Raw genomic sequence first — 25,955 nt, 5'->3', positions numbered from 1 at the left:
AAGATATACTTCACTTAACAAAAGATACAAATGACAGGCCACATACTGCTGCAGTCTACGAAATCACATCATGGACATCTTAGAGGCATGTGTGGCACCCGATGTTCTCCAAGTATGTAGGCAAGACAGGATGAACAATTAGCACATGGATTTCTGAACATGAAAGATACATTCGTCTAAGACAGCATAACAAGTCAGTGGTGGCAGAACACCAGTGATTGCAGCAAACAGATAATATCTTGAGAAGCCCCTGCATTCACAAAACAGCACTTGCCTTGAGGATAAAATTACAGAGGTGATATAAATAGCTAAATGATCCACCAACATGAATAGAGGAGATAGGTATAGATTTCCAGCGACTTGCTGCCAGCAGTCATAGTGCTATGGGATGACAGCCACCACTCACTGTGTTATGGGGCAGCAACTCTTGCATGGGAGACCACAGCCATCTTAGGTATATAGAGTACAGACACACTTCAGCCGCTACTAGGCAGCCAGTAAACAGTGCTCTCATTTCTCATTTGCCTATTTTCGCCAGTGGCAAGAAATACATCAAACACCATGGACACCTATTTCCACCAATAACAAGAAATAAAACTAACAGCAGTAAAGGACATTTAACACCATTCCTCACCATCCTCAATATCCTATCAGATTATAAAAATAACTTTGTCCACTAGTATATAAGAAGTAAAGTTTTTCTCATTCAGTAGTAAGGTATACACCCTGAGGAAAGCCATTTGTAACAGTGGTCAAAACATCAGAGGACTTGACATATTGACAATGCGTTCACACACCCTGAAGATTTTTATTGCATGTATTGAATTATTTTTCAGAATCATGGTATGTATAAATTGTATTTACTCTATCAAACCCTGTCATATATCATCTGTGAAAACTAAGTGCTAAATCACAATTTATAATGTATTAATGAATGCAAAATATTCCTTAAATGAGACTGCACCCATAATAATTTTTTGCAAATAATTTTGTCTAGATCACTTAATGTGTATTTGTTTAGTATTGCACATTTCAGACCCCTTAATTAAGATCAAAGTTCTCAGCATTGTGTTACTTTGAACATAATTATGGGTTCTGATGATAGCAGTGGTTAAAACATGTTATAATAAATAAAAATTCATTAAGCAATCTAGATGATATTATTCACAAAAAGATGTATGTTATTTTGTATTATACCTCATCAGGTGTAGGTGGAATAAGTTGATAGGCAATGTTGAATCTGCATATAAGATTTCATAAAAAAACATTTTATGTCACTTGCATATCTGTGATGTGTGTTGGCCCAGATTTGAGGAAAGTTAGGAATGTAAGTTACTGCAAAATAAAAACAAACAATAACTCAAAAAGGAGTGTGTGTTCAAAAGTGCAGCATTTCCTATTACACCTTAATATTCTAATGTACTTAAAAGGATACAGTGGCACTGCTGAGGTCATGAAAAATATTTGGAAAGTTCCTGTTATTATTACCTGCATGTTTTAACTAGTCCCAGTCATGTTCAATCATGTTCATATCAGCAGATACCACAGGCCATTCCATCTGGTTAGTTCCTGCATCCTGAAGGAACATATTCATAACATGGGAACATTGTGCTAGTGTATTTTTTGCCTTGAAAGATGAACTAGTCACCAAAACAATGACTGTAAGGCTAGACACTAGGGTGGAGGAGCCTACCCCTATAATGCACAGCCCAAATTACCACTGATCGTGTTGAGAGGTGTAAGACATCCACACACGATAAGAGCCCAAAACACGACTTCCTGTTGCCCTGCTGATGCCATGGGACTGCCTGCCTGAGACTTGTTCTGTTGGTTAGCTGCCACTTATGTGAAAAGATTGTCAAGTTCCAGATAAATCCTACATACGTCAGAGAAGAGAGTCCAATGCCACTGATCCATGTTCCATTACAGATGTTTTCTTGCCTACCTTCTTCAGTCATCAAGGTGTGGGAATGTTTGGATGGTTGGGTATTTTCTGTGTCAACACAGCATGCAGTTCTACATCTTCTCCTCATATTATTTATGAGCCACAAGTTGAAGTAACAGTCATCAGCTAATATTATAAAGGGGAAGTGAACTAACGAGGTCAAGGTGTAAGTGACAAAATTGACCTTTCAAGATCTCAAAATATCACAGAGGAGTTTGGACATGTGGACCAATTTTGCTGCATTGCAGTGCAAACATGCATGATCCCAAGTGGGACAGTCACTTTTAAATCCCAACCAAAGCGTTTGATCATAAGGTGCATGGTAGTCCAGGCGCTAGGGCTACCAGATCATGTATGCCAGTGGGAACCACATGTCAAGGTATACCCATAGATGTGTCATGCATAACTGGCAATGAAGAACAGGGAATGCTGCACAGTCAAAGAGGAAGAGGAATCATGTAACAAGTTCTGGATGTCAGGGTCTTGCAGTTGTTGGCGAGCTAGTTCTTTTAAGTCAAGTGGGGGTGGGAATAGAATGCACACGTGACATATAGTCATCCCTGATGATGTCAGCTTCTTTAATGTGGTGAATGTCTGTCGTGTATTGGCAGATAAGGTCCATGTGCTGGGAATGGCATGGTGGGAGGTTAATAGAGCGCATTGTAATAGAGCCCTTCTGGAAGTGGTCAGTGACTGATGAAAACTATGACCTCTCACCCTTCTATGTCCTCACGAAAATAACAGATGGCCTCATAGGTCCCTAACATTCTCTATCAAAGGCCAACCATTTGCATTGTGATGTGTAAAATTTTTTGGAAAAGAGGCATAGTGGCTGTGAGGTGTCACCAACATGCAACAGCACCAATCAAAGATTCACTTACATCTGTAGTTATGGAGTTGCAAGCATTGGCAACTGGATGTGCAGGAGTGATGTCATTGGTAAAAGCTGTCTTGAGGACATTGAACACGTCATACCTTCAGATCATTGTACCTTGCGTACACAGGAATTGTTTCTTCCCAACAGAGCATTTGTCATGAGCGCCTGAAAAGAAGCAGTGTGAGAAATATGATGCTGGAAAATGCTCACTACGCCAGGAAACCATCTGAGGTTGGATAAGTTTCAGGTCGATGCAGTGCATTAATAAAAGTTACGTGCTTGGTTGTTGGACAGACTCCTTCGGAAGTGGCAGTGTGGCCAACAAAGGTAACACTACGGCACTGAAGTTGTGACTTTTTCATGGTTGATCTCTATGCCTTTGTATGAACACCTGAGCTAAGTGCCACTCATGCTCTTTGGTAGAGGCAGAGAAGATGAGGGTATCACCTAGGTAAGGTAAGCTAAGGAAAACGGTACAGAGTCAATAAACTGTTAATTTGTTTGGACAATGTTTTCAGACCATAAGAAATACAGCAAACAGGTTGAATGGTGTGATGAAGGCTGTTTTTGGAATATCATCCTTGTGCATCTGCATCTGGTGGTAAGCTTTCTGACAGTATGTTCATTAAACTCGCAATAGTCTCCACACAACTTAAAGGTCCCATCTTTCTTAGGAACCAAGAGAATGCATGACAAACAACTGCTACCAAGATTGGCGCACAATACCTGCATCTAAGAGTTCCTACATGGCAGCCTTTGCATGATGAATTGTTGTAGTTGTCAGATGTGTAGCTTTTCAATGGATGGGAGGATGACCTATGGGGGGTACCATTAGACATTGTGCCAATGGGGTCTTTGTAGCACTTGGGAGTGAGGACACATAGTTACATGAAGTGTGGGGGAAAATCTTCACATGAAACATTGGTAGTTTGTGAGTCACTGACCTGAAGTGTCTGCAGCAAAGGAGGCTATGAGGGCACGGCAAATGTGCAGTGAGAACCCTTAACAGGGGATGGCCATGCACCAGTGAGGTCGTCGACCATGCACGGAGCATGTGCCAGGTTGGCTGACACATTGGCAATCAGCTGATAGAGAATGTTGTCATTGAAACAAAGGGCATCAATGTCTTGGCACTAAGTCATGAGTTGACAAAGTTAGTTGTCAGGCAGGAGCACTCAGAGATAGTGTGAACAAGGGGGGTCACACTGAACTATAGAGAGACGGGAATCAGCAAAGGATCCGGGAATCTGTGTAGTGGAGTAAGGCTGCAGAATGCAGGTTGGAGAGAGACAGAAATGTTTAAGAAGGATGATGATGATGATGAGTCCCATACTTCTCTACAGAGTGTAGGGGAGCGACGCGGGAGACCCACGCCGCCTTACTAGGCAAGGTCCTAGTGGAGGTGGTTTGCCATTGCCTTCCTCCGACCGTAATGGGGATGAATGATGATGATGAAGACAACACAACAACACCCAGTCATCTCGAGGTGGGAAAAATCCCTGACCCCGCCAGGAATCAAACCTGGGACCCCGTGCTCGGGAAGCGAGAACGCTACCGCGAGACCACGAGCAGCCTCCAAATTGGCCACATGTAAAATTCCAAGACAACTGAAGGTCTGGCATAAGCTGAAGCCAAATATCTGTCAAGTACATAGTTTTAAACATCCTCTTACTGTTTTTGTGAACGCAGACAAAATAATAATTGTGCTGTTCACAAGAACAAACAATAAAACATTTTCATTCATGATTCTCTTGTGTTTTTTGGACTTATTATATGAGGTTTTGATTTGTGTATACTAAAATAAACTCATGGTTTTGTAATGCACTTAATTTTCACTTTTAAATGGTAAAATCATATATCTACATAATTGCTGTGTTCTTCAAAGTTAGGTAAATGCTACCCTGAATTAAGCAAGTTCAAAGCCAAGTAATGAGAGGGGAGAGAACAGTACTCAAATGTAAGGAAGAGTCAACAAAATTAGAGTGCTTGTGTGATTCCTTCCCCAGTGTCACCAGACTTCAGACGAGTTGAGTGTATCTTCGGTGCAGCTGACTACACCTAGGACTCAAGTTCCACCCTTTTCTCTTTGGGTTGTTGGCAGTAATTGAGGGTCATAGATCAAGATGATTTTCTAATGGGTTTGGCATCTCACGGAGATCATGTAACAATGTGCTGCTACTAACATCAGCTTGTAATAGATATGCTACAGACAACAAAGGAGGTGTGTCTAATTAGTTGCTCGTGAATGTATTTTATTAATTATATTAAATGCCTGATATAAATTAATAAGCTTCTTACCATTTGTGCAATGGCAGCAGAGCTGTCCTTTTTGTCTGCTTGTTTACAACATGCACAAAGCGGCTCTGGTTTAGGTACTACTGGACATGTTGACTGAACAGGTCCTTTAGGAATTGTAGCAGATCCCCCACAGCAGCAAGGTATATTTGGTGGTCCAGAGCACTGACAAGGTGGACAACAGAGGCATGGAGGCTTCTGTGGAAGTGGGCAGTTACATACAGGCTTTGGTTTTGGTGGACAACAGCTGGGAGGTACTGGTTTTGATCCACAACATACTGGAGGAGCTGTTGGTTTATCACAGCGACAAAGAGGTTTTGGTTTATTGCAGACACTGCATCTTGTCTGCAAAATAGTAAAAACAGAAAGAATGAAATAAAAAAATGTCAGTTTCATTTAAATTCTTAACAGCTATGTTTATATCCTAAAATGTAAACAGTGAAACATGGTAATTAAAAATGTCATATAAGGAGTAGCTTTCCTTAAAAAATGTAATAATATTATTTGATACTGATCTCCACTTGCAGCCAGAGAGCTAAGTCATCTCCCCCTTATGTAATATACCTTAGATGGAGATAAACAACTATCACTGCAAGAAAACAAATAGTTGGTTGAGTGACACATCCAGCAGATTCTGATTACAGGAACTGAAGAGAAATTATCTTCAAACACTGCAGCACTTCCTCAAGAAAGATGTGAAAATAGGGGTGATACACCAAAGCAGGCACTGAATTTATGTATTGTACAACACACAGTCAATGTACAATGAGGCTAGAATCTAGAGAATCATATGCAGATAAGAATTGCCAAATCCACTATTTTGACAGGCTACAAATTGAAGCATAACAAGGTAATCCTGCACCCTTGGCAGAGCTGACAAAGCTGTTTCTTGCCCTTCCCTGATAAAACTACCTCTCTGCAATTTTTGCACACAGATTCAATTAACTTTACAGTTTTGTAAGTAACTTTCATAAAAATAAAGCATTGTTAGAAAATATTACTAAAACAAACTATATTGCACACAACAAATTAAGTGTTAAAGAATAGATTTTATTTACTCCTCATAAATTATTAACAGTCACAAATTATTAATTAGCAATAACAGAATAGATGCTATAATTAAGAGTTGAGAAAAATTCCTCTCCAGCATTGTGTTTTTATTATAATTTTATTTTGCATTTCTGTGCTTTGAGCAGACTCACTGACCTCATGCTGAAGAGATAAGTCATATTCTACTACCAAGGTAGCTAAATTTCACAGTCATCTTTAAAATGCAAAGTTGCACTCACAAGATGCTGCAGTCACATGCATTGTAACACTCATAAATATCCTCAAAACTATTTATGTATTTGGATAATCATCTCCTGGGGAGAGGAATGTTTCTCAACTCTTAATTATAGCATATTTTCTGTTATTGCTAATTAATAATTTGTGGCTATTAAATGGCACCCTGTATTTTTCATTCAGTAAGTCATTTCCTCTCCTAAAGACCTATTCAAAAATGTATCACAGTGTACCATTCACTGAAACACAACATTATTAATTATACAACACAACATTGACGTTGACACTCCCAGCGCTTAGTACAAGTACTCAGGGTAATGGAACACATCCACGTGCTGACGATGACAGATGACAAATGTAAACATAAGTAGAATGCACACCAATCATTCTGTTAACTATTATCAGTTGAAGATTTGTGTGAGTAGAATGTACACCAGTGAAGAGATGTTAGAAATGCTACTCATCTACGGGGAATGTAAGTTAGCAGAACAGTAATTGCATACTGTTTTCTTATGTACAGGTACATTTAGTACAGTAGTTCAGTCCTTTGAAATACTTTGTGTAGAGTAGGCATACAGTAAAGGCTGTCCTTCCCACAAACTGCATCGACTTCCCGATGGATGTTTTCTCATCTTGTTGCAATGCTTCAGGAAACGGGAAGTTTCAACACACGACAATGCAATTCTCTTCACTTAAAACTTCCGGGCTGATAGGCCGTGGTCGAAGTATAAAACTTTTTATACTTCGACCACGGCCTATCAGCCCGGAAGTTTTAAGTGAAGACAATACCGGCCGTGAAAGCTTACATTGTATGACAATGCAATTGTCACAGCACTCACACAGATGAAGCTGCCGAAGTTTCTGTTCTTGCTTCCATTGCTATGAATCCACATGCATGCACACGACAGCTTGAACACGAGATTGGCATTCCTAAAACCAGTGTACATCATATTCTTAAACGTATCTGGTTCCATCCTTACCATGTCCACCTACATCAAGAATTGGATGGGAATGATTTCCAGACTCATGTACAGTTCTGTCAGTGGGCACAGCAGCAAATCCTCACCAACTTGAACTTCTTTTCCAATGTTCTATTTATCAATGAGTGTTACTTCTCAAACAAAAGACAGGTAAATACAAGGAACATGCATTATTGGTCCAGTGACAATCTATGATGGCTTAGACAGGTGGAACATCAGCATCAATGGTGGGTTAATGTCTGGTATGGGATGCTTGGTATTACAATTATTGGCCCTTATTTCATCAATGGTAGTCTAAACGGCACAGCGTATGCCAACTTCCTGAGACAAATTCTTCCTCCTCTTCTGGATGAAGTGCCACTAAGAACCAGAATGCTTATGTGGTATCAACATGATGGAAGTCCAGCACAATGCCTTGCATTCACGTCATGTTCTGAACCCAAAGGTATCCTGCCAGATGGATTGGTCGAGGAGGAACAGTTATTTCGCCTGCTAGGTCTCCTGATTTAAATCCTCTGGACTTTTTTCTTTGGGTATGCATTGAAGACGTTGTCTATCGTGATATTCCAACAACTCCAGAGTACATGCGGGAACGTATCATGCTTGCTTGTAATTCTCTTCAGCAGTCAAGACTGGAAGCAGTAAATAATTCTTTCATTCCACAAGTGTGCCAGTGTATTGGTGTCCAGGGTCACCACTTTGAGCACCTTTGAATGTTCTACTCTTGGGCAACGGTACAAGAGAGTCAAAGTCAATTTTGTGTTATGTTTTTACTTGGTTTTCATTTGTTTTCTGACAACTCCAGCTAGTGGACAAGTTTGTGATCCCGGGCTCAAAGTCAACGTTGAGTTATGTAATTAATAATGTTGTGCTTCAGTGAATGATACACTGTGATACATTTTTGAATGGGTCTTTAGGAGAGAAAATGAATTACCGAATAAAAAATACAGGGTGCCATTTAAAAAAGTCATACCACCATTCACATCTTTGTAAAAAATCAAGCTACAACGAAGGCAATCATGCTGATTGATGTCCCCGTGATGGCTAAAGAACATTGCTTGAAACATTTTGTAATGTGCATCTGGACAAACCATTATTTAGGGTGGTCAAGATAAATGGGACACCCTGTATATATGAGATCTGTTTTCCAATACACTTATTGGTCTATCAAATACTTGAAGCCCTATAGCTCAGATTGTTTCTCAGCACATACCAAATGTGCTTCACACTCAACCATGTCTCAAACAATCGTATTCACTGTTCTGTTCTTTTTAAAAATGTTGAAACTACCAGTACAAGGACTAATGGCTAATCTTTCACATACAGTTTAAATAACTGCTGATTTGTTCATTCCTACTTTCACTTGGATATGAACTACATATCTACTGTACTGTTATGTAGCTATGATTTTCGTCCTTCAACTCACTTCTTCCAATGGAAATTTACTTTTTTTTTTTTTAACATTTTATCAACAGTTCCTGGGATCAGATACTACTGTTTGTTAACTTAGAAAGCTTGTGTGAGAATCCGCAACACACGATCATGAGCCCTGTCAGCACACACCTGCTCAGTTAACAAACCTCATGATACCACCTAAATTCAGGCCAAATGTGAATTTCTTTTCATAAGAAAATAGTGTACTCCATGTTTGTGAATTTTTATTAATTTTTCTGGCTGTTAGGCACAATTTTTCCATAAACATAATTTTTCATTTTATTATTGATACAATTTTAAAACTTCAGTCTTACACTATGAAACTCAGTTGAAAAATAAGCAAAGACAAATACTCTATAAATGATACTACATTAATTTTGCTATTTTTACTGTTCAGTTTCAAATACATTTGAAGAAAATGTTCCTATTTATGTTTTTGTATTTATTTTACTGTTGGTATGTAATCAGTATTAAAACAGCAAATTTCTAATTTTCATATTTATAAATTATGTAACCTCTATCATTTGATATGATTACTAAAAATATTTACATACAGACATATCATCAGAAAACATAATATAAAATAAATTTGTTAAATATTCTAGAAATAGGAGTTGTCTAATGATTGACTCATGTCATGTACTAGAATGATCTGGAAAGAATTACATGTCTTATGTTGCATCAATCTGATTCTGTTTTTGACTTGATTTAACATCTAGGAAAGCCCTTTGGAAATGGAAACAGACAATGAAAACCCCTCAGAACTGCATGTTTTGATTTTTATCTGTGACATACTAAAAATGTGTGTTAAATACTGTATAGAAGGAGAAATAAAGAACAATTTTTTGGTTAATAATGTACCCCATTGAAGAACCCAATACCTATAAATGATAGTACACAACACTCTATTGCCTTTGGACATTGATGCTGCTTTATAAAGCCAAATGAACTTCTTTGATGTTACTCCTCTGGATTATAAGAATGTATTATGTCAAAATAGCTTTAGTTCTGATGCAATGTTTATGAAGTTTAAGTTTTAGAAGATATATAAAAAGAGAATTATGTCCTAGCACACAGATACAACAATTAAAAATCTTACAGTAATTAACATGTAATTAAAACATTGAATAAATATGTTGCTTAAAGAGTTTTGAAGTTGTAACATTCTGTGATGTGTCAGTTTTTTCAGATAAAATGTCAGTTTCCAATAGTAACTTAATTTAAGTAATTATTTAATGATGTACAAGAACTCTGATTGTAAATAAGTTATGAAGTGTGGCATAGCAGAGCCCATGAACACAGTCTTTGAGAAGTTTTGAGTCATGTTCAGTGTAGGGCAGTCTTTGTAAAGTAGTGTTTAGGTAGTTCAATATGTGTTTTGCAGCTTTGTTTAATACTTTTAAAATGTATAAATTAATGAAGTCAATGCAATACATAATCGACTATTGTTATCAAGATAGTATAGGACTTGTCTGTAGGGCATGTTGTCTTTTCTGATATAGAATTTTTGTAAAAGTTTGCATTCACTTCAATAGGAGTTTGATTAGATCTGCACTCTGGCATACCAAAATAATCTAATATTCATTAATATAGTTTTTTTTAAATATAAAACTTAACCAAGGCAGTTTCATGATGTTTGTTCATGCCAACAACTAGTTCACCTCGCCAACAACTAACTCGCTTCCCCAACAGCTTTCACGCAAAATTTCTCTGGTCATTTCTTTATTTTCTACTAAGTGTCACTGATATCTACCAGAAGTTAGTATTTTATCTACCCACACTATAAGGAATAGCATTTCATCCACCCACCCTGTAAGAAATAATATAATTGATGTCTCAGTAGCACAATATACAAAAGGATCAGTTCTTGGTCTTTTGAGTTCTATTTCAAGCAGTCATCCAATGTCTGTATTGAACAGCCTCTGTTTATGGACATAAGATGTAATCTTGTATTGGAGTGCCTGCTGATATTGTCACATCAGGTAAGTAGTCATCATCATTCTTAGCTGGCTGATATTCAGCATTGCCTCTTTTGCATATGTTTCTTGCATGTTGTCTTATTTCACCTGTTTCTTTTCTTCACATATTTTTCTCTCAGATGTACAATATAAGTACACTTTATATCAGTTTTGCACATTTTCTAATAATACTACATTTCTACTCTTAATAATGTTGTACATGGCAAGATCAACCAAATGATATACTTTAGTAGACTCATAATACCATCTTTCCCAACCTGAGTCCTATTTCTGGTATTTTTTCTTTAGGAATTTAACTTGTCTGATTACTGGTTTTGAAACTTTGTCACTAGGCTTTTGCAGGATGATTGGAGTCTATCTTCAAGAGGATGTCAATCCAGGTTTTTCAATATTTATGTAACATTATCCTGTAAATCAAAGAACCTCTGGGCATTTGTGCTGCCCTTCTCTTTATACATTCAATACCCCCTGTTAGTCTTATTTGCTATGAGGTCCACACACTTCAGCTACAATCTAAGATGGTGATCTGTAAGCAGTTTCCTTTGTAGACTGATAGCACTTTCCCATTATACTGCCAATGAACTGAAACCTGCCATCTCCCTTACAATTGATCGTATGTGATAATTCCATCTGCACAATTCTGGAATTATCATATGTGGGAATAAAGAAAATTTATACCGCACAGGGATACAGTTTACACGAGGCTACATATGCCAATGTGTTCATCTGTAATGGTTGTGGAGCTCTAGAAAAAATATAAGTGGTGATTAAAAAGTTTCCATATGGAGGCCATACAGTTCAGAATCAATATGCCAATACAGCAAAATTGCTGTGAGCATTGAGGCACCTGGTTGACGATATCTGTTTCATAAAACTCCGTGTCCTGCTGTGTGAAGAAGTCTATAACTGCTTGCTGTGCAGTCTTGTGCTACAGGAATTGTCAACCCTCACCTTTTTTAAGGGGCTGAAGGTGTGATAATTACATGAGGCAAGATCTAGACTATAGGGTGGGTGCTTGAGTGTCTCCCACCAGCCTCTGTTGCACTCAAGGAATATGCTGCTTCTTGTGTCAACCTGTGACCAGCACGGAACTTGGTGCACAGTCCCATGATGGTTTTCAACAGATATGCTGTACAACACACTTCTTTGTTTTCCGAAGGCTGTGTACTGGTGTTTGTCCTTCAGCAGCCAAGAAATGAGTAACAGTATGTTAGTCACCTTTCAGAAAGACATGAATGTCGCACTACGCCCTTACTTTTATCTTGATGCTCATATACCCACATCAGAGTCATATGTTGCATATACACTGTGGCGATGACCTCAAACAGAAACTTTTTGATTGCCCCTTATATTATTGAATGGCTGTTTGATTTGCTCCACTTTGAGACATGTCATGCGTGTGAGAGGTTTTTTTTTTCTCCTTGCAAGAGACAAGTTTCCTTTCTTGGTACATTGTGGTAACTTGTATACATCTGTAAAATTTAAAATGTTCTATGTGCCAATGGCACAATTTGATGGCATTTCAAATATAAGATTAGCAATCACATCTTTGTTTGTGATTAACAAATCCATGTTATTTATCAGTATAAATGGACACAAACGTTCCCTCTTACTTACTCACTGGTCATACCGGACTCGAGAGTCCATTACCGCAGCAATTTATTTTTGCCATTTGTCCCTGTCTTGGGCTATTTACTTCCATTCACCTTCAATACCTAGGCTCCTCAAATCAGCCTTCACATTGTCCTCCCATCTACGCCTCGGTCTCCCCACAGGATGTTTTCCTTCTAGGTACCCTACCAGTACTCTGCACGCTGCCCTGCCCTCATCCATTCGAGCTACGTGACCCGCCCATCGCAGCCTACATGATTTAATAATACTGATCATGTCAGGGCTTGAATAGAGTTCGTGAACCTCTTCGTTATGCAGTTTTCGCCACTCTCTGCTAATGTCATCCCTTTTTGCTCTGAAAATTTTCCTCAAAATTTTGTTTTCAAATACTCGAAACAGCTTTTCATTTTGCACAATGAGAGACCAAGTGTCACACCCATACAGCGTAACTGGTAGAATAATAGTTTTGTATATTCTAATCTTTAAATTCCTTGACAATATCCGTGATGAAAGTAATCTATTCAGTGAGAAGTAGCACGCATTTCCCACCCATAATCTCTTCTCTTCAGTTCGGATTCAATTTCATTTCTTGAAGTGATGTCCACGCCTAGATACTTAAATGTGTTCACTTTTTCAAACTGCATGTCTCCAACTCTTAACATTTCCTGATCTACTGTTGTTGGCATTCTAGTAGTAAACTGGTATTTAGTTTTGTCTTCACTTATCCTTAGACCTACATCTTCACTAGCCTTGAATAACGCATTCGCATTTGCTGTTACAGATTCTTTCCTATCGCTAATGATGTTTAGATCATCTGCATACCCTAATATTTAATACTTCTATTTAACTCCACACCCTCTGAATTATCTGCTGCCATTTATACAATATATTCTAGGACAAAATTAAAAAGTAGCAGAGACAGGGCATCTCCCTGCTTAAGTCCGTTCTTTATTAAAAATTCTTCTGACTCCAATTTCCCCATGCATCCTCTACCTTTTGTGTTTTTGAAACTCGCTTCTATAAGTCTAACATACTTCTTTGGTATTCCAAGTTCCAAAAGAATTCTGTACAATTTTGATTGCAATACTGAATCATATGCTTTTGTAAAACCTATGAAAAGATTATGAACTGGTTTATTGTATTCCCATTTCTTTTCCAAAATTTGACGCAGGGTGAATATTTGGTCTATGGTTGATCTGTTCCTTCGAAAGCCGGCTTGGTAATCCCCCACAATTTCATCTGCATATGTTGTAAGCCTGCTTAGCAGAATATTCGGGAAAATTTTGGAACATACTGGTAATAGCGATATCCCTCTATAATTACTACAATCCATTTTGTCACCTTTCTTAAAAATTGGGATCAGAATCGACTCCTGCCACTCTTCAGGTATCATCTCTGAGTTCCATACTTTAGATATCACTTTGTGAACTACTTCCACCAATTTCTGTACCCCATTTTTAACTAATTCTGCGGTTATGCAATCTGATCCTGGTGATTTCCGGTTTTTCAATTTGTTGGTTGCATCTCTTACTTCCTTTAACGTTGGCTTAGGTCTCTGGGGTTCTGCTGTATGTATTTCGTATGCCTGCTCATTTCCTGTTTCCTGGTGTACATTTAATAGCTGCTCAAAATACGTCCTCCACTTATTTAATATAGCACTGGCGTCTGCCAGTATTCCCCCAGCATTCCCTCGAAATGCATTTGTCCTAGCTTTGAAGCCCTTCCTATACCCATTTATGTCTAGGTAAAGTTCCTTAATGTTTTTTGTTTTACTCTTTGTTTCCATTTTTGTAATTTGATTGTTCAAATAATCCCTCATCTTTGCCCGTAGCCTACGACCAACTTCCCTTCTCAAGTTCAAGAACTCCTCTCGTTTTCTGTCTCCCATTCTATCCCAATCTAATCGTGCTTTTCTCCTTTCCTCTACCAATTTTTTGCATTCCTCATCAAACCACAGTTTCCTCCTGTTCTTCTTAATTGTACCTATTGTGACCTTCACTGCCTCTTTGATATTATTCCTCACAGTGATCCACTGTTTATTTACATCCTCATCTTGATCTTCGTGTCTCCTGAGAGCATCAAACCTATTTGAAATTTCTATGATGTACCTTCTTCTAAAGTTTTCATCATTTAGCTTGTCAGTGTCGAACCTAACAAGTTCTGCATTGTGACACCTTGATGTTGCTGTAGATAGCCATTGGTGAACTTCGGCAACTACAAGAAAATGATCAGAATCGCAGTCTGCTCCCCTGAAAGTCCTAACATTTTCTATACTAGTGTGCCACCTCCGATCTACAAGAATATGATCAATTTGGTTTTGGGTGTGTCCATCCGGAGAGACCCAAGTTGCTTTATAAATGTCCTTCCTTTTGAAATATGTGCTCTTAACAATCATGTCTCAAGAAACAGCAAAATTAACCACCCTTGTGCCATTATCATTCGAAATGTTATGCAAACTTTCTTTCCCAATTGTAGGCCGGAATGCTTCCTCCTTCCCTACCTTCTCATTAAAATCACCTGTGATTAATTTTGTATTGTACAGGAAAAACTCATCCCACAGTTCTTCATAAAAGTCATCTTTAACAACCTCTTCAGTGTCCTCAGTTGGTGCATGTACATTAATTACTACAAGTCTATTCCACCTGCCATGCAACACTATAACTGATAGTCCGTCACTAATGAACCTTTTATCTCTGATTGCATGAAGCACTTTTCTATGTACTGCGAAACCTGTTCCGAAACTGTGAGCTTCCGCACCTCCATAGAAAAATGTATAGTTACCCCTCTTTATGCTACCCTCCACGTGCCACTGAGTTTCTTGAATAGCTGTAATGTCTGCATCTAATTCGTCTAATAATGTCTGGAACATTCCTGGCCTGTTCAAACGTTTAACATTCCATGTTCCCAACCTGAAAGTTCTTTTCGGCCTGAATCTCTTCGAAGTAGGTTCTGCCCGGAGATCCGAATGGGAACCTAGTTTACCTACGGAATATTTTACTTCAAAGGGACCTATGCCCATTAATGTTGCTGATTCTTGATGAATAGATTTGATAGTTAGGGAAGAACAAACGTTCCCTCACAGTCATAAAAAATACTATGTGTAAAATTTACTTTGCAGCCATTTGTAACTATTGTACAAGAGATGAGATGTATGTTTTTACGTATGTGCAAGTATTATCCAACTATCATTTAATTTCTTCTGTTTTCATCACAATCACAAAGAAAATGACATTTCCATATTTGTTGGTCACTGCTATGGTACATATCAGTGGGCCCTATACAATGTATCAGTGACCCCACCTACTGGATATAGAGTTAAATCAACTTGTCATTCACGATGAGGCACCTGAGTCAATGTACCACACGTTCAGACTCATCGAATGTGAAGAGACTATAATACCTGCAATGAAATCTGCATCTTCATCAGATTTATTGGTCTTTTTCTTCACAATATGGCTCAACAGCTTTCTTTGGATTAGTTGATATCACACACGCAATCCCAAAATTCTAAATGTGCTCGTACAGAGAACTTCCAATCTCCAACTTATGGTCATTTGGTTTCTCAATAAGGAACTGATTTTGGTTGAAACTTAACTTCATATTCAGCAGAATACAGGTAAAACAGAGTAAAAGTCAACATACACAAAAGCTAAATTTAATCTTGTCAGAGACTTTTCACTCAGCCTTTAATCAATTAGTGCTCTCAGTAACTCAAATACTTGAATGTTGCTGCGCATGAAGGAAATTTATTTGATTATTAGTAATTAAAAAGAAAAGCCATCTCAATTATTAAACATAACAACAGAATATATACTTTTACTTACTCCAAATATCACACAAGACACATAACACAAACCTTACAGCCAGCAAATACTTATGTATATGTTGTAATCTCATGAATAACTGTGGGAACATAAAAAAGTGTATTCTGCTGCCTTACAGTGTATGCCATATATAAGTTCAACAGATACCACCAGTGCTCACTCCCCTGTTCTGAAGATTATGACTCTAAATGTGCAGTGCCTCAAGAACAAATATTGTGAACTTGAAATAGCAGTAACACCCAACCTGATGTCTTGTGTATTACAGAACATTGGTGTAAGGACCAAGAAATTAGCAGTATTCATATTAATCCATTTAAACTGGCAAATAATTATAGTAGGAAAATTGCAAAAGGTGGTGGAGTCGGTATTTACCTTAGACAAGAGTTAGAATTTAAAAAGAGATGTGAAGCAGAGAACTTAAGTATTGAAAAGTTTTTTGAAGCAGGTGCTGTCCAGCTATATGGCCTGATGAAAAAAGTCATAGTCATAACAGTGTATAGGTCACCATGTGGAAACATAGAAGTCTTTTTTGATAAATTAGAATTGTTGCTAAATACTATTTACAAAAAAGAAACTGTGATTATTCTTTGTGGTGATTTCAATATTAATCTTCTAGTTGAAAGTCAGCAAAAAAGGCAATTTTTGGACATATTAAAGAGTTTCAACATGTCACCACACATAAACAATTCAACTAGAATAACAAATACCTCTAATAGCCTCATAGATAACATTTTCTCAAATATGTCAGAAACTGACATAGAGGTAACAAACATAGATTTAGGATTGCCTGACCACAATGCTCTCACCATTGAAATCCCTTTAAGGTCAAAGGAAGATAAAGGTGTAAATAATATTTACAAAAGAAACTTCTCTGTGGACAGCTGTCATCAGTTCATAAGTATCTTAGAAAATGAAAATTGGTTAGATGTTTTGAAACAGTCAAGTACAGATGAGGCATATAGTGTATTTGCATCGATTTATACGATGAACTTTGAGATGTTTTTTCCAAAGAAACTGACCAGAGTCAAGTCTACTGGATACATAAAGTCAAGTTCTTGGATGACTCTTGGAATTAAGAAATCATGTGAAAACATGAAAAAACTGAATTCAGAGTTGAGGGAGTGTACAAATATTGATTTTATAGAATATGTAAAGAGGTATAGGAAAATATACCGCAGAGTAATTGCAAATGCAAAGTTATTAAGTAATAATATGGAAATAAAACAGTCCAGAAATAAAACTAAAATAGCATGGGAAATTGTGAGAAAAGAAACCAGGGTACCTACCAAAGACAAGGAAATTATTCTAAAAGATGAGGAGAATAAAATGGTAGATAAATATGCCATGGCTAATCATATAAATAATTACTTTTTAAATGTACCCCAGACATTAAGCAGGAATCTTGGGGAGCAGATTAAGATGGAAGCACCCAAGGCAGCCAGCAGTATGATGGCAGTTCCAACGAACGAAAAAGAAGTTTTAAAAGTGATTAAAAGTCTGAAGTGCAAGATGTCAGCTGGAGTAGATGAGGTGCCAATAATATTAGTAAAGAAAACAGCTAATCAGATAGCGAAACCATTGACACACATAGCAAACTTGTCAATGGCTGAGGGCGTGTTTCCACAAAAACTGAAAATTTCTAAAGTCATTCCCCTGTTGAAAAAGGGTGATAAACTTAAAATAGAAAACTACAGACCTGTCTCACTCCTTCCAACTTTCTCTAAAGTTTTAGAGATACTAATGAAATATAGAGTCACACATTATCTTAATATGCACAATCTGATAAACAGTAATCAGCATGGATTTCAAGCTGGGAGAAGTACCGAAACAGCTGTACTAGAATACACAAAAGAAATAATCACTAAATTGTAAGAGGGAAACAGTGTAGTTGTGATAAATCTAGATTTGTCAAAAGCCTTTGACACTGTTGACCACAGCATACTTTTGAAAAAGCTTGAAGCTATAGGTATCAGAGGACCAGTAAAAAAAGTGGTTTGAGTCTTATCTGGAAAAGAGGATGCAGGTGGTTGAAATTACAGCACCAAATATTAATCAAAAAATTAAACTAAGATCAGATCCAAGGGAGGTCACAGTAGGAGTACCTCAAGGAAGTGTATTAGGCCCCTTGCTGTTCCTCATTTACATTAATGATATTCAGGTGTCAGAGAGAAAAGCTAGAATCATGTTATTTGCTGATGATACTAGTTTAATAGTTAGTGATATGAAGCAGTCATTGCACAGTACTGTGGACCATGTCCTACAAGATATACAAAAATGGTTTAGTGCTAACAAGCTAACACTGAATGCAAAAAAAAACTAATTATGTGCAATATGGAAAAATAAGTGAACAGGACGACCTAAATCCCACCATGGAGGGCAAACAACTTGAAAGAGTACAGTGTGCAAAATTCCTGGGTACGCACATTGATGAGAAGATTAATTGGAAGGACCATGTGGTGAACTTAGCACTAAAACTAAATTCAGCATGTTTTGTGCTTAGAATAATTTCAAGAGTTTGTAGTAATGACTGTACCAGATTAGTATATTTTGGCTATTTTCAGTCCATTGCATCCTATGGGATAGTATTCTGGGGAAAATCAAATTGTCGTCTAAATGAGATTTTCAAATTGCAAAAACGTGCTATTCGGATAATGACCCACAGCCCACCTCAAACACATTGTAGGCCCCTTTTTAAAGCATTGAAAATTTTAACAATTCCATCATTATACATTCTGAAATGTCTGTTGGTGATCAAAAGAAATCAGGACAAAATGAAAACCAATACAGGCTTCCATAATTACAATACACGGCAATGTAAAGATCTCCACGTACAAGCTGTAACAAGGACCCGAAGCCAGAAACATGTATGTAATCAAGGCATCAAACTTTTTAATGCACTACCAAAACATATCAAAGAGCTGGAAAATGAGGATAAATTTAAAACTGTTCTAAAGAACCACATGCTTGACAAATGCTATTACAGCATAAGTGAATATCTCTGCGCAACTGTATAAAATATATGTTTAAGTTAATGTGACAAATGAAATTACACCAGTGCATAATAAATTATGTTATAAAAACACTTATTAGTTGTATACTGTATTAAACATAAGATAGATTAGTATGAATTCAGCACAGATACAAATTTTGTAAAGATATTATATAGTTGTTAAAATGTACCCTGACAAATCCTATATCACAAATGTGATCATTGGGATGATAATAAATAAATAAATAAAATAAAAATAAATGTATCTCTGTAATACAAAAGTACCTTATTACTGACCCTAAATCATGAGTCAAAATGTTTGACTCACATAACCATAACAGTATTTCCAAAACGAACAGCATAGAGACTGCATTGGTGAACACTATTTCTTAGCTCTTTCAGTTATTAAACACATTAAAAGACCAACTTTGAAATGTGGAAATATTCTTTTTCCCAACTTCCAATGGGACCAGCCCCAGAATTAAAGAACAACTAGTACTTTTCCAGCATTATAATGACCTTAGAATAAAAGTTGACAGTTTTCCTAGTATGGCTCTAATTACTGCAAAATTTACAAAACAGGGCCCTATCTTAAAGCAAATATCACATCACACCAAAAACAAAGAAAAAAAAGTAGCCCCAGCTGAGCTTTAAGGAATCTAAATTACACCCCTCTTTTGCTCACACACATGTACTGTCAGTTGCACTAGGAGTAAAAGCTGCTATGATTCTCACCGACCAACAATGTGTTGTTCTCCCTCAAATCCTTCATCATAACTTTTTGGCACTCCTGTATAAAGGTCGCTGGAAGGTTAATGCCTACACAAGATCTTACCCAGTGGCATGCATATTGACCAAGTCTATTATTTGGTATTGAACACATGAGCCACACTTCTGCAGAAAATCAGGCTGTGCCTGATATAAATTTTCCCACCATGGATGCTCCCAGACAAGCCATTGCAGCATATCTGTGCCAATTTTATAGACCCGTCTTGAAAGCCAATGGATCTGGTCATTGCAAACATTTTGTTCAAGTACCCATATGTTGTCCAAACACTGCCACTGACACTATCAATAAAAGCCTTTGCCATTAAATGGGTGCCTAACATGACTGGCCAACCACCTTGGTGGGACAAGTTTCCATCAGATCACCAAACTTATGTGCTGTTGGGCTTGGTAGCACCTGTCTGTGTCTGTCGAATGCATTGGTAAATGGAGTGTATTCACTCCTTGTGAAGGCAATTGAGGAACTACTTGACTGATAAGTAGTAGTTCCGGTCATGAAAACTGACAACGGCTGGGAGAGAGATGCACTAACTGCATGCCCATCCATATCCACATCCAGTGACGCACTAACTGCATGCCCCTCCATATCCACATCCAGTGATTCCTATTGGCTGAGGATGACACAATCAGTTGGTAATATTGGGCTCTCCAAGGACCATTCAGAAGGAGAGAGAAGAGTTTAACATGACTGTTCTGACAATAGCCCACAATCAATTTCCCATTAATTACAGCATCTTCACTGTTTAACTGCGAGATAAGTTAGAATACAAGTTCGTTACAGCTGGAAATGATCATTCTCTGGGGCATAATTTGCAAGAACTGCTGCCCAGTGTCACAGCAGATTACCATACAGCTGTTACTTGATACCACACATGGCCACTTCAATGCAAGTACAGAAGCATCACAGGTTTTGTGATATAATTTGATTGTGATGTTAGTCTCTGTGACACATTATTGCTGCACATTAAAAATATAGTGTTACCTGAAGTGCCTTTTATCACGCTACTGCAAAATAAAATTTCAATTGTATCATATAAGCTCAGCTGAACAACATTTTATATCAGTTCATCATGACACAAATGGAAAAAAATTGTCACACACACACACACACACACACACACACACACACACACACACACACACAAATATATATTAATTACATTATTTGCTTATATTGCAAGGGGAGCAAACTTTCAGAAAGGGATAATATTCACCTTGTCAGTAATTTCAGACAACTTTTTGCTCAGAAAATTGTTTTCTTCAGTTATCAGCTTCATTTCTTGCTGCAGACTACTTAACTGCTTCAAAAGGGAATCCATTGTGATGTCTCCTTTGTAACTGAAACAATTAAACATAAAAATGTATGTAACCAGTTAATGAAATCAAATATTTAATGAAATTGAAAAGAGTTTCAGCATTCCTTACATTTCCTGTCACTTGTATGATTTTGACTCTAATTTAAAGAGATCTAAGGCAAAACCAAACAATGGAAAACCCAGAATGGAATGTAAAAATGTTATGAAAAGGATAGTCACTACTGATTATATAGATAGCAGAGATGCTGAGTAGCGGATAGGTCCAACAAGAAGAATGTCAGAAAATGAGCTTTTGGTCAAAAAGGCTTTTGTAAAAAATAGACAACATACATACACACATTCATGCAAAGACAACTCACAGACACATAACCATAGTCTCTGGCAGCTGAAGCTAGACATATATAAATAATATTACTTAGATATTGCTTATCACATAACTAGGCTCAGATTACCATATGTTTTGTTAACTACATTATATAGGTTATGTATAAGATTGTATTCACAGTTAAATTAATAAAAGTTTATCACTTTTTTCAGTAGATAGAAGTTCATTAGTGTTAAAAATGCTTTTTTTCTTTCAGCCATGTCTCTACCACCATCTTAAATTTATTTTCATGTAATTCCCTTGTGCGTAAGGTGTATTGCTGAAAAATGTTTTGACAGCATGTAAAAATTATTTTTAACTTTACTTAACTGAACCCAAAGAATGTCTAGTAAGTTCCTATTTCTGGCACCATGTAAATGCACATCTGACTTACTTTCACACTCATGGACGTTCTGTTTATGACGCATAAGTACCTTTAGTATGTAGAGGCTGGGGACTTTTAAGTGTCTTATGTTCAACAAAGTATTGTTTACAAGATGTTAATTTGCTTGAGCTAAATATACATATGATATGGCCTCCATCAGTTAGGTAAATACCTCTTTTGCCCAAGTAGAGTTTCCCAAAAGAAATATCCCATAATGTAAGTGTGTATGGAAAAAGGCACAGAATGCCATTAATCATGAGTTATTTACACAGACATTCCTTGAGTTTCCTTAAAAGACATAAAGCTCTTGCCAGCTTCCTACAGAGCTTTTCTGTGTTGGTGTTCCAGCATAATTTAGTCTCAAGGTAGATACCTGACAACTTTACTGAGTGATATTTTCCATTATAAAATTTCTAAGAGAAAAGAGGGTATGTTCAGTTTTACCATTATTTAATGTCAGCCTATTTTTCTGGACCATCTGAGCTACCTTTTCCATCACGGCATTGTTCATTTGTTTGACAACCTTAGATGATGTGATAAAAGTCTGTCTCGAATGGACATCTGAGAATTATATGGTAGTAAGTTAGGGAGGTCATTCACATTGACAACAAATAAGAAAGGACCCAGTACATCTTTGTGGGACTCCATATTTTACTTTCAGAAGATCAGATTAATTATTTGAATTTACAGCTACCATCAAGTTTGTACTTGCCAAATATGATTTCAGTTCTGGTTCTGGTTCTATTTTAGTTGCTCCATATGTTTCAAGTTTCTTAATGAAAATTCTATGTGAGACAGTATCAAATGTGTTAGGAAGATCTACTAGAGAGGCATAGCTGTACTGCCTATTTTCAAATCCATTAGTACTGATAAACAGAACTTCTTGTACAATTGTACAACCTTAAATGTTGATAGCACACTTCCAGAATCCGTATTAGGTCCTGTTGAATAAGTTGTTACACTAAAAAAATCATTTAAGTGGTCTTTCATTAATGTTTCAATAATTTTCGAAATTATTGGCACTGTAGCTATTGCTTTGTAATTTTGGGTTGAATTTATGTCTTCTTTTCTGTATACAGGCAAGACAATTGTCAGTTTGTCTAGTAATGTTCTGTCTCTAAACAGCAGAATACATATAGCATCTATTATTCTTTTTATGATAGAATTAGAGAAACCATGTATATCTTTGGTTCTGGTGTTGCTCAGTGATCTGGCAAGATCCAGTATGGCCTTACTATAAATAGTCTACTATCCAAATTTGGCAAGTCTACCTCAAGCTCTGCTTCTTGTGAAGTGGGAAGCCTGTCCAAATTGTCATCTAAATTACTTTCATTTGACATTTCCCAGAATTTATAAAACTATTATTTAGCTCACCTATATTTGGTAGAACTGGTAGATTTTCTGCAGAGAGCCCTGCTTCTGCATTAACTATTTTCCAAGAAGCTTTACCTTTCTTACTGGACTGGGAAATGTAGGTATCATTTGCTTTTTTTCTTTACAGAAATGACATATATTCTGTATTTTTTAATTTGTCATACGAATGTCTATTCTCATTAATAATATGGCATTTGTTATAGTAAATTCTTAACAAAATTCTTAAATTTTTCAAGTAAGGTGTATACCAGGTAGTTAAATTTTTGTTTTGTCCCTTCCTTACATTTGATTTCTTGTGCTTAACAGTGAGGGAAAAGTACTCATTAAATATAGTTGTAATGACATGCCATAAATAAGCATCATTCAATGAGTCATTCACCATGAAAGTGGTACACCCGTCTATTGCTAAAAATCTTTGTGTGCGATTTTTATTTATTTATTTATTGTTCTGTGGGACCAAATTAAGGAGAAGTCTCCATGGTCATGGAACGAGTCAATACATGAAATTATAACACGATAGTAGAAACACATAAAATGAAATATAAGTAACATATTCAGGCGACAATTCGTAAGTTTACATAAAGAAAATCAACAATGTAACACTGGAATTTGCTTAATTTTTCAGCTCTTCCAGGAATTCCTCAACAGAATAGAAGGAGTGAGCCATGAGGAAACTCTTCAGTTTAGACTTAAAAGTGTTTGAGCTACTGCTAAGATTTTTGAGTTCTTGTGGTAGCTTATTGAAAATGGATGCAGCAGAATACTGCACTCCTTTCTGCACAAGAGTCAAGGAAGTGCATTCCACATGCAGATTTGATTTCTGCCTAGTATTAATTGAGTGAAAGCTGCTAACTATTGGGAATAAGCTAATATTGCTAACAACAAACGACATTAAAGAAAATATATACTGTGAGGGCAATGTCAGAATTCCCAGACTATTGAATAGGGGTCGACAAGAGGTTCTCAAACTTACACCACACATAGCTCGAACAGCCTGTTTTTGAGCCAAAAATACCCTTTTTGAATCAGAAGAATTACCCCAAAAAATAATACCATATGACATAAGCGTATGAAAATATGCAGTAGACTACTTTTCGTGTTGAACTGTCACTTATTGCAGATACTGATCTAATGGTAAATAAAGCAGCATTTAGTTTCTGAACAAGATCCTGAACATGGGCTTTCCACAACAGCTTACTAACTATCCGAATGCCTAGGAACTTGAACTGTTCCATCTCGCTTATAATATGCCCATTCTGTCTGATCAAAATATCGGTTCTTGTTGAATTGTGAGTTAGAAACTGTAAAAACTGGGTCTTACTCTGATTTAGCAACAAATTATTTTCCACAAGCCGCGAACTTATTTCATGAATTACATTATTTGATACTGTTTCAATATTACACACAAGATCCTTCACTACCAAGCTGGAATCATCAGCAAACAGAAATATTTTTGAATCACCTGTAATAGTAGAAGGCATATCATTTATATAAATAAGAAACAGCAGTGGCCCCAGCACCAACCCTAGGGGAACACCCCACTTAACAGTGCCCCATTGGGACTGAATATCACTACCACTCTCAATATTGTGGAGAATTACCTTCTGCTTTCTGTTCTTAAAGTAAGAGGCGAACCAATTGTAAGCTACTCACCTTACTCCATAATGGTCCAACTTCTGCAGTAATATTTTGTGGTCAACACAGTCAAAAGCCTTCGTTAAATCAAAGAAAACACCTAGTGTTCACAACCTTTTATTTAATCCATCCAAAACCTCACAGAGAAAAGAGAATATAGCATATTCAGTTGTTAAACCATTTCTAAAACCAAACTGTACATTTGACAGCAAATTATGTGAATTTAAATGCTCCAGTAACCTTGTATATACAACCCTCTCGATAACTTTAGCAAACACCGAAGGCATAGAAATAGGTCTATAATTGTCAACATTATCCCTGTCTCCATTTTTATAAAGTGGCTTCACTACCGAGTACTTTAATGAGTCAGGAAACCGACCACTCCTAAAGGAAAAGTTACAGATATGACTAAGTACTGGGCTAACATACATAGAACAATACTTCAGTATTCTGCTCGATACCCCGTCATATCCATGAGAGTTCTTAGTCTTTAGTGATTTAATTATTAACTCAACCTCCCTCTTGTCAGTATCATGGAGGAGCATTTCAGGTAACAGTCTCGGAACACTTTTTTCTAAGAGCGCTATATGATTCCCTGTTGGGACTAGGTTTCTATTTAGTTCACCTGCTATATTCAGAAAGTGATTATTAAATACTGTACATATTTGCGACTTATCAGTAACACGGATATTCCCACTATGCACTGATTCTATATCCTCGACCTATCTCTGCAGACCAGCCACTTCCTTTATGACTGACCATATGGTTTTAATTTTATCCTGAGACTTAGTTATTCTATCTGCATACCACATACTTTTTACCTTCCTAATAACATTTTTAAGCACCTTACAATACTGTTTGTAATGGGCTGCTGCAT

The 25,955-nt window shown here is 37.0% G+C and overlaps 1 protein-coding gene across 1 annotated transcript in view; it reads right to left on the bottom strand.

The window, feature by feature from the left end:
• The window catches only part of LOC126101117 (uncharacterized), a 164,606-nt gene that overhangs the window by 21,962 nt on the left and 116,689 nt on the right, over positions 1 to 25,955 (bottom strand). The window contains exons 5-6 of the mRNA XM_049911835.1: positions 21,219 to 21,342; positions 5,121 to 5,462 (exon numbers count right to left, since the gene is read on the bottom strand). Coding sequence (XP_049767792.1) covers positions 5,121 to 5,462; positions 21,219 to 21,342 — 466 coding nt within the window. The remainder of the gene's footprint in view (positions 1 to 5,120; positions 5,463 to 21,218; positions 21,343 to 25,955) is intronic.

The sequence above is a fragment of the Schistocerca cancellata genome, chromosome 1 (assembly GCF_023864275.1).
Source record: "Schistocerca cancellata isolate TAMUIC-IGC-003103 chromosome 1, iqSchCanc2.1, whole genome shotgun sequence".
NCBI classification, from domain to species: Eukaryota; Metazoa; Arthropoda; class Insecta; order Orthoptera; family Acrididae; genus Schistocerca; species Schistocerca cancellata.
The sequence above is the reverse complement of the archived record's forward strand: the minus strand, read 5'-3'. Positions and strand labels throughout refer to the sequence as shown.